Here is a 10,710-nt window from a genome sequence, read left to right as displayed (position 1 = left end):
ATTTATTTTAGTTTGCATTGGGTCTTCGTTGCTTCGCGTGGGCTTTCTGTAGTTGCGGTGAGCGGGGGCTACTCTTTTGTTGCGGTGCGCGGGTTACTCTTTGTTGTGGTGCGCAGGCTTCTCACTGCGGTGGCTTCTCTTGTTGTGGAGCATGGGCTCTAGGTGTGTGGGCTTCAGTAGGTGTGGCTCGCAGGCTCTAGAGCGCAGGCTCAGTAGTAGTGGCGCACAGGCTTCGTTGCTCTGCGGCATGTGGGATCTTCCCAAGAACAGGGCTCGAACCCATGTCCCTTGCATTGGCAGGCGGATTCTTAACCACTGCACCACCAGGAAGTCCCTAGACTGATTTTTTTTAAATCGAGTTTTAGCCCTTGCACTTCCACATCAACCGGGGCTTGCCCTCAGGTAAAAAAAACATGCAAAAACAGTTTATTTATCCAAGCAACACTCTATACTTCCAAGTGTCAACTCCCTTCCAGTGTCTGCCTGCTTTGGTCACTCTCCTGTGCCTTCAGGTCATTGCTTCTTATATTTATCTTATAAACCAGAGTGTACAGTTATTATTTGTTGAAAGGTTAGTATGAGGGAAACTATTCTGCCATTACTGGAAGTAAACGCAATCACTCTTTAAATTTTATCGTTAAGAACAGAGTTATGAATTTAACTCGTCCAGTTTTAATCACATTCTGTAGTTTTAATTTGCAATGTTTTTATTTTCTAAGTATCTGATAATAATATTTTTATTATTCCTTAATCAAGTAGTTATTTAAAAGAGTGCTTTAAATTTCCAAGTAATTAGGTTTTTTTTGTTCTTAATATGAATTTTTAGTTTTATTGTATTATGGTCAGAAAATGTGGCCTGTACAATTTCCCTTTCTTTGAATTTTATTAATAATTTTTGGTTGCTGAATATTTGATAATTTTGTCTGAGAAGATTATATATTAATTAACTCTATCTTATTAAAAGAGTTTGCGTGTGGGCTTCCCTGGTGGCGCAGTGGTTGAGAGTCCGCCTGCCGATGCAGGGGACACGGGTTTGTGCCCCGGTCCGGGAAGATCCCACATGCCGCGGAGCGGCTGGGCCCATGAGCCATGGCCGCTGAGCCTGTGCGTCTGGAGCCTGTGCTCCGCAACGGGAGAGGCCACAACAGTGAGAGGCCCGCGTACACGAAAAAAAAAAAAAAAAAAGAGTTTGTGTGTTGATAGAGTTTTAAAAAGCATTTAAAGTACCTGTGGTTTTCAAAAAATTTTTTTGGTGCCATGGAAGCTTCTGTTCAAAAGAAATACTGAATTCGTTTACAAATAAAACAGATCATAAAACAGAACAGCGCTGGTTCTACTTGGGAGGTGGAGGTGTGGAGTGGTGGGAAGCTAGAGCCCAGCCCACTAGATTCTTCTTTCCTTTTGGCTACCTGTGGAGATTCTTTAAAGATGGAAGAGGAGTGGTTCAGGAGTGGTAATGTGAAGGACTCATTGTGCTGCTGCTGGCTTTGAAGATGTGGACTATGAGCCAAGGAATGCAGTTTCTCTAAAAACTGGGAATGGCTCTCAGCTTTTAGCCAACAAGAAAACAGGGACCTCGGTCTTACAACCATAAGGAACTGAATTCTGCCAACAGCTCAAAAGAGCAGAAAACGGATTCTCTAGTCTCCAGAAAGGAACACAGCCTGCTGACACCTTGATTTTAGTCACGAAACCGTTACCAGACTTCTAACCTACAGAACTATAAGATAATAAATCTATGTTGTTTTAAGCCACTAAGTCTGAGGCAATTATTACGACAGAAACAGAAAGCTAATCCATAGGTAAGGATCATTTTTCATATTTAAACTACACCCCTATCTTGGCCTATCTCCATTCCAGCCAAGTTTACAGTGCTTATCATTATTATAGAATACATAGGTCCATATACATAAATTAACATAAAAACACTGAGTATTTTTAAATTGCTAATGTGTTAATGACTTCAGATACTATGCATAATGCCATCTCTGTCAGTATTCCTAGAAACTGTTATACTTTGATTTGCAGGAAGGAAACGAATTTTGTAAAAGTTGTTCTTCTTGGTATTGTTTTTGAATCAGGTATCTACCTTGTTGTTTTAAAAATAGATGATAAATTCCAGAGCCATTGGATAATCTGTTTTTAAACCTTCCAAGGATAGGAAAACCATGTCCCTGAAATAGATCAAGAGCTCACCTTCATTTATCAAATACCTAGCTTTCACAGAGATACTCACTTATTCAAATCAATTTCGTAAGTTTGCATATGAGGTTTATCTCCAGTCTTGTCTGGGTCCCATCGATAGATGGCAAATTTCTTGATTCGGGGAGCTGTAGCTGCAGCTGTCTGGGCCCCACGGCAGGCCTGAAATTTAAAAAGTTCATAAGAAGGAAAAAAAAATCATTAAAAATGCAAGATAAATCCTTCAATTTAGTTGCCACTATAAATTGCAATACTGGATACAAACCCACACATTACTGACACAGTCTTCTTGGGATAGGCAGTCATCCAATATCCAACACACAATACTAAGTACCTGTAATATGCCAGACATGGTGCTGGGGGCTGGTAAAATGGTGCTTAACAAAACAGACATAGCCTTTGCCCTTATAGAATCTACTTTGTAATGAGCAAGAAGAGAAATGAAATATTCACAATAAAGAGAGGAAAGAATGCAGCAGACTTGCACTAGTCTAAGTGGTCGGGGAAGGCTCTATAAATGATATTTAAGCTGAGGCTTGATGTATAGGGATGAAGGGGAAGGAGAACAGGGTGTTATAAACCTAGGAACAACACATGTAGAGGCCCGGGTGGGGGAGAGCACAGGCACCTGTGAGGACCGAGAGAAGTCCACTGTAAAGCAGGGTGACTTGACAAGGGATGGAAGAGTGGCAGACTCAAGGAAGTTAAGAAAGACTTGTAAGTTTTGATTTTATCCTAAGAGCAATAGGAAGCTAATAAAAATTTATCAGGTGGGTGACACAATCATTTTTATTTTTGAGAAGAACATCACTGGCTTACAAAGGAAGAATTGTCACATGACATCTGGGGAAACCAGTTAGAAAGCCACTGCAGTTGTCAAAATGAGATGCTGGTGTTTTTAGATTAGGTGTCTTAGTCTGGGCCATTGTAAAAAAAATACCAAAGACTGGGTGGCTTAAACAACAATCATTTACTTCTCACAGTTCTGGAGGCTGGGAAGCCCAAGATCAAGGTGTCAGCAGATTTGATGTCTAGTGAGGACCTTCTTGGTTTGCAGAGAGCTACATTCCTGCCTATCTTCACATGTTGGAAAGAGATCTCATGTCTTTTCCTCTTTTTATAAAGGCATTAATCCCATCATACAGGTCCTACCCTCATGACCTAATTTAACCCTAATTCCCTCTCAAAGGCCCCATTTTCAAATACCACCACAGTGGGGATTAGGGCTTCCACATATGAATTTTGGAGGAACACAAACATTCCATCCATAGCATTATGGCAGGAAACAAGATAAAGAATATTGTATCTTAAAATAAATTTAGGGAACTAACAAACAGCTGAGACCTGCTCTCTCTGATGATTCTGTTCCATCTCCTGGGCACTTACAGTCTCTGCCAGTGGGTTTCACACAGCGAGCCAAGGAATCCCAGAGTGCCACCCAAGGGCTGCTGGGATAGGATAAGGTTAAGAGGGTGGTCACTCCTTCAACCAGAACAGCCTCCCCACAAAAACATATTTGCAAAAAGGGTGCTGTTGCTCAAAAAAAAGTTTTATATTTAAGTTTATACTCATTTAAAAAACCACTATTTATTATTGCCTGGCACCGAATTAAATGCTTTATATTAATTACTCCACTGAATCTTCATTTTAAAGACGAGAAAAATGAGGCTCAGAGATCAAGTGATGGGCCCATGATTACAGAGCTGGTGAGTGGAGCCAGGATTGGGACCCAGGTCTGCCTGTCTGTCTCCAGAACCCATGTTCCTAAACACTGTACTATTCATTTGTGAATATTCTCAGGTCTCTTCTTGGTGCTGTTTTCTTCTCTTTACATCTTAACTCCTTAAGGGCAGGTGTATTAGTTAGGGTTCTCCAGAGAAACAGAACCAATGGTGTGTACATATATATACACATATATGAAAAGAGATTTATTATAAGGAATTGGCTCACGTGATTACAGGGGATAACAAGTCTCAAGATCTGCAGTTGGCAAGCTGGAGAGCTAATGGTATAGTTCTAGTCCGAAGGCCAGCAGGCTCAAGACCCAGGAAGAGTCGTTATTTCAAGTCCAAAGGCAAGAAAAAAAATCAATGTCTTAGTTTGAAAGCAGTCAGGCAGGAGGAACTTCCTCTTATTCGAAGGAGGGTCAGCCTTTTGTTCTACTGAGGCCTTCAGTTGATTGGATAAGGCTCATCCATGTTAGGGAGGGTAATGTGCATTACTCAGTTTAACAATTTTTTAAATTTAATTAAAAAATTTTAATACAATTTTATTTTTTTACTTTATTTTCTGGCTGCGCTGTGTGGCTTGTGGGATCTTAGTTCCCCGACTAGGGATTGAATGCCGGTCCTTGGCAGTGAAAGCGCGGAGTCCTAACCACTTACTGTATACAGTAAGTCCCCTACATAAGAACCTTCAAGTTGCGAACTTTCAAAGGTGCGAACGTGCATCTGGTTCCAGCAAAGAACCATCTCCCACCTCCTCCCATCAGTAATTCTTCTTGCCTGTTCACTCGATGCCAGCCCCTGTATGCCAGCTGTTATACTGTACTACTGTACTTTTAAGGTACTGTACTGTAAGATTAAAAATGTCTTCATCTTTTGTGTTTGTTTTTTATGTATTATTTGTGTGAAAAGTATTACAAACCTATTACAGTACAGTACTATATAGCCGATTGTGTTAGTTGGGTACCTAGGCTAACTTTGTTGGACTTACGAACAAACCGGACTTACGAACACACTCTCAGAATGGAACTTGTTTATATGTAGGGGACTTAACTGTAATGCTAAGCTGTCCCCATCCCATAGTCCTTGAAGCCCTTTTGCATTTAGGCAGATGAAACAAGGTCTCAACAAGTCCTGCTGAGCTTCTACTACGGTGATGAGGGATCCTGCCAGTCCAAAGAGCACTTATAAGTTGAAGATTGAAATATTCAGATGGTATTCCAGGCTAGCTAATTCTCTCTCTCTTTTTTTTTTTTGCGGTACGCAGGCCTCTCACTGTTGTGGCCTCTCCCGTCGTGGAGCACAGGCTCCGGACGCGCAGGCTCAGCGGCATGGCTGACGGGCCTAGCCGCTCCCCGGCATATGGGATCTTCCCAGACCGGGGCACGAACCCGTGTCCCCTGCATCGGCAGGCGGACTCTCAACCACTGCGCCACCAGGGAAGCCCCAGCTAATCCTCTTACACACTGTTAAAGAAAGTAAAAACTCTTAAGGTTAACTGAGTAATTACAAGAAATGCAATGGAGTTTATTACTTGCTGGCAAAAACTGCCCCAAATTAAATGAAGCTGAAAATATCAGCTCTCAGTATAAAAGAAGAAAATGTATGAAGAAAATGAAAGTGAAGGTGAGGATGAAAGCTGTATTTTATCTTATCACCAAGCTGGCTAAGATCATTAATAAAAGGAGTCATTTCTACAAATGAACACTTTTCACTAGGGACTCCACTGTGAAATGACAGGAACGTTTGGCTAATGCCACCTTGTGGTGTTTAAGAGGAAGTGGAGGAAGTGAAAAGATTCCTGAAGATATTATTATTATTATTTTCTGGTTGCGCCGCATGGCTTTCGGGATCTTAGTTGCCCGGAACCTGCAACCTCGGCAGTGAAAGCGCGGAGTCCTAACCACTGGACCACCAGGGAATTCCCTCTTGAAGATGTTAGCTCCAGCGGCCTTTTGCTTGCTTAACACACCCTTTTTTGTTTTTGTTAGATTTAATGAGGTATATTCATTACAATAAAATACACTAATTTTAAGTGTATAATTTGATGAGTTTTGATAAAGTTGTATAACTTCTACCACAATTATGACAGAATATTTCCATTCAGAAAGTTCTCTAGTGTTCCTTTGCAGTCAGCACCCTCTCCCTACCCCTGGCAACTGATCGGCTTTCTATCACTACAAATTTGCCTCTTATAGAATTTCATATACATGCCATGAGATAATACAACTTGAGTCTAGCTTCTTTCGCTCAACATGATGCTCTGAGATTCATTCATGTTGTTGCATATATCCATAGATTGTTAGTTTTTTTTTTTTTTTTTTTCGGTACGCGGGCCTCTCACTGCTGTGGCCTCTCCCGTTGCGGAGCACAGGCTCTGGACGCGCAGGCTCAGCGGCCACGGCTCACGGGCCCAGCCACTCCATGGCATGTGGGATCTTCCCGGACCAGGGCACGAACCCGTGTCCCCTGCATCGGCAGGCAGACTCCCAACCACTGCGCCACCAGGGAAGCCCCTAGATTGTTAGTTTTTTAAATTACACTTTTCATTTGGAAATAGCTGTAGAATCACATGCATTTATAATAATACTGAGATCCCGTGTACTCTTCACTCAATTTCCCCCAGTGGTAACACTATACAACAAAACTACAGCACAGTATCATAACCAGAATATTACCAATGATATAGTCCAGGTACAGGACATTATTTCCACCCCCACAAAGATCCGCTCTTTTACAGCCACAGCCATGCCCCTCAGGCCTCCCATTCCTACTCCTTCACCCCTAGCAATCACTAATCTGTTACATTTCTGTAATTTTGTCATTTTAAGAATGTTATATAATGTAATCATCTCATATGTAATTTTGGGAGACTGGCTTTTTTTTCCATTCAGCATAACTCTCTAGAGACTCAGCCAAGTTGTGTGCCTCAACAGTCATTTCTTTTTATTACCGAGTAGTGTTCCATGGTCTGATGCACCTCAGTTTGTTAAGCCATTCACCCACTGAAGGATATGCAGGTTGTTTCCAGGTTTGGGGCTATTATGAATAAAGTTTAATGAACGTTTGTGGACAAGTTTCTGTGTGAACATAAGTCTCCATTTCTCTAGGATAAATGCCCAGGAGTGTAATTGCTGGGTTGTATGGTAGTTATATGTTTAACTTTTTAAGAAACTGCTAAATTGTTTCCCAGAGTGGGAGACTGCTATGCCTGAGACAGGTAGTAGGGAGAAAGGGATAAAATGACTTTAAAAAATATACAGGGGGGCTTCCCTGGTGGCGCAGTGATTGAGTCCGCCTGTCGATGCAGGGGACACGGGTTCGTGCCCCGGTCCAGGAGGATCCCACATGCCGCGGAGTGGCTGGGCCCGTGAGCCATGGCCGCTGAGCCTGCGCGTCCGGAGCCTGTGCTCCGCAACGGGAGAGGCCACAACAGTGAGAGGCCCTCGTAGTGCAAAAAAAAATAAAAATAAAAAAATAAAAATAAAATGAAAAAATAATAATACAGGGACTTCCCTGGTGGCGCAGTGGTTAAGAATCTGCCTGCCAATGCTGGGGACACAGGTTCGAGCCCTGGTCTGGGACGATCCCACATGCCGCAGAACAACTAAGCCCGTGAGCCACAACTACTGAGCCCGTGCTCTAGAGCCTGCAAGCCATAACTACTGAGTCCACGAGCCACAACAAGCCCGTGCGCCTAGAGCCCGTGCTCTGCAACAAGAGAAGCCACCGCAATGAGAAGCCCTGAGAAGTCCGCACACCGCTACAAAGAGTAGCCCCCGCTTGCCAGAACTAGAGGAAGCCTGCGTTCAGCAACGAAGACCCAATGCAGTCAAAAAAATAATAATAATAATAAAACAAACAAAAAAACCACACAACAGAGTATCTGAAGGCGATAAAGCCCAACATAAGTTTTGGGGTACCCCAAAGTGTCACTAATTTTTTTCCAAAACAACTAATTTAAATTCATTTTGAGTTTTTTATACAACGTATTTTATACAACATTTGGTGGGGTAAGGGGGGGCTAACAGGAACGAAGAGAGAAGATACTGAAATCAAAATGGCCAGGGCAGGTTGTGGTTCTAAAAGTGATGGAACTTTGTTCAACTTGAGGGCTGAACTAAGAGTTAATCCACAGGATTATGGGAGCTGTGATTAAAAAAACATTCCCCAAACAAAGAAATCTAAAAATTTGTTCTGTAGGTTTATGTAGTAGAAGTAATAACGACAGCTTTCATCGCTCAGCCCTTACCACGTGCCAGATGTCGTACTAAATTATATCTAATCTTTACAACATCTCTACGAGGAAAGTTTTTTATTCTTAATTAAAAAATGAGAATAAGGTCATATAACAAAAGAGCCAGGATTCAAACATAGGTCATCTGACTCCAAAGTCCAACCTTTTAGCTGCTATATAGTGGTGAAAATGCACATCCCAAACAGAACAGCACAAAAAGATAATTCCTCTCCCCCAAAAGATCCATAGAGCAAAAGTTTTTACTCTACTTATACAATCAGCAAGATTTTAGGCGGTAGTTGGTCCAGATATAGTCATTCACTTATTTGTTCAACTACTATGCTCCAGGGACTGTTCTGGGCTTTGGGGGAATCAAGGACCAAACAGACATACATCCCAGTCCTGTGCAGCTTACACAGTGATTGGAGGAGACGCACACAAATAAAACCTATAGTTTGGCAGGTGGTGATAAATGCCATGATGGGGGTGGAGGGAGGGATAGAAGGGGAATAGGGATCCTGGAGACAACTCTAAATGGGGTGGCCGGGGAAGACTTCACTGAAAAGCTGACACTTGAGCAAAGACCCGAAGGAGGTGAGTAAGCAAGCCACACATAAATCTAGGGGAAGAGCGCAGAAGGCAGAGGGAGCACGGAGCACAAAGATCTTCAGGTGGGAATGTGTTTGAGGAGAAACGAGGCGCCGGTGGTAGCTGAGAATGGCTTGAGTGAGAGGGACAGGAACAGGAGCGGAAATCAGGATGTTGATGGGAGAACCGGACCACGCAGGCCTTGGAAGGACTTTTGCTTCTACCCCGAGTAATATGGGGAACTACTGGAAGTTTTTGAGCAGAGGAGTGACAAAGACAAGTTTTGAAAGGATCATGTTGCCTCCTGTTTTGAGAACCAACTGTAGAGGTGCAAAGATGAAAGCAAGAAAAGCAGGAAGTAACTGCGATAATCAGCTGAGATGATGATGGCTTGAACGAGGCTGGTGGCTGTGGAAATGGTGAAAAGCGGTTAGTTTTTAAATACACTTTAAGAAGGAACTGACAGGGCTTCCCTGGTGGCGCAGTGGTTGAGAGTCCGCCTGCCGATGCAGGGGACACGGGTTCGTGCCCCGGTCCGGGAAGATCCCACATGCCGCGGAGCGGCTAGGCCCGTGAGCCATGGACGCTGAGCCTGCACGTCCGGAGCCTGTGCTCCGCAACGGGAGAGGCCACAACAGTGAGAGGCCCGCATACCGCAAAAAAAAAAAAAAAAAAAAAAAAAAAAAAAAAAAAAAAGAAGGAACTGACAAATTTGCTTACAGATTGGGAGTGAGGCAAAGAGCAAGGATGACTCCAAAGTGTTTGGCCCAAGCCACGTGAAGGATGAAGTTGCCATCAACTGCGATGGGAGGGAAAGTTGGTGTGTGTGGCAGGAGTTTGGTTTTAGGCAAGCAAAGTTTAGTAAATATCCATGAGGAGATTTTGAGAATATAGTTGGGTGGCCATCTGAATCTGAAGATCTGGGGTGAAGTCTGGGCTGGAGACATAAATTTAGGAGGTATCTAAAGCCCAAAGGAGTGTCTACAAAGATGAGGCCTAAGGACTGAGCCACAGCATTTAGAGTTTGGGGCAAAAAAGGAGAAATCAGCAAAGGGAGACAGAAAGAACTGCCAATGTGCAAGGGGGAAAACCTGAAGCCTGGGATGTCCTGGGAGTCAGGCCAAAAAAAGTGTTTTGAGGAGGGAGTGAACAATATGCTTCAGAGAGCAAAGTACCATGAGAACTGAGGACTGACGTTGGATTTAACAAAGCCAAGGTCACTGGTGACCCTGACCCAAGTACTTTCCGTGAAGTGCTAAGCGTGAAAAGTCTGACTGGAATAGGTTCATGGGAAGATGTGGGGAGATGAACTGTGGTCAGCGAGTTCAGACACGTCTTGAGACATTTTTCTATAAAGATGAGTGGAGAACTGGGGTGGTGGCTGGATCCGTTTTTTTTTTTTTTTTTTTTTTTAAGACGGAAGAAATTACACCATGCTTGTGTGCTGCTGCTGCCGATCCAGCAGAGAAGGAAAACCTGATAAGGCAGGGGAAAGGGGAGACTTTCTGGAGAGCTATCTTTGCCTCTTTTTTTTTTCCCATACGAATCTTGCGGGGTTTTAGTTCCCTAACCAGGGATTGAACCCATGACCCCTGCAATGGAAGCGTGGAGTCTTAACTGCTGGACTGCCAGGGAATTGTCATGGAGAGCTATCTTTTTTTTTTTTTTAAATAAATTTATTTATTTATTTATTTATTTAATTTTCCATTTTTGGCTGTGTTGGGTCTTCGTTGCTGCGCGTGGGCTTTCTCCAGTTGCAGTGAGCTGGGGCTACTCTTCATTGCAGTGCACGGACTTCTCACTGTCGTGGCTTCTCTTGCTGCAGAGCATGGGCTCTAGGCGTGCAGGCTTCAGTAGTTGTGGCACGTGGGCTCAGTAGTTGTGGTGCACGGGCTTAGCTGCTCCACGGCATATGGGATCTTCCCGGGCCAGGGCTCGAACCCATGTCCCTTGCATTGG

At 43.3% G+C, this 10,710-nt stretch overlaps 1 protein-coding gene across 1 annotated transcript in view; it reads right to left on the bottom strand.

Annotated features, from left to right (window-relative positions):
- SDHB (succinate dehydrogenase complex iron sulfur subunit B) overlaps positions 1 to 10,710 on the bottom strand; it is a 36,555-nt gene that overhangs the window by 23,133 nt on the left and 2,712 nt on the right. Inside the window, exon 2 of the mRNA XM_081225644.1 lies at positions 2,237 to 2,364. Within this exon, the coding sequence (XP_081081770.1) occupies positions 2,237 to 2,364 (128 nt within the window). The remainder of the gene's footprint in view (positions 1 to 2,236; positions 2,365 to 10,710) is intronic.

Source organism: Mesoplodon bidens (genome assembly GCF_964165515.1).
Source record: "Mesoplodon bidens genome assembly, chromosome: 2".
Lineage (NCBI taxonomy): Eukaryota > Metazoa > Chordata > Mammalia > Artiodactyla > Ziphiidae > Mesoplodon > Mesoplodon bidens.
Note: the sequence above shows the minus strand (reverse complement) of the source record. Positions and strands in the feature narration are given on the sequence as shown.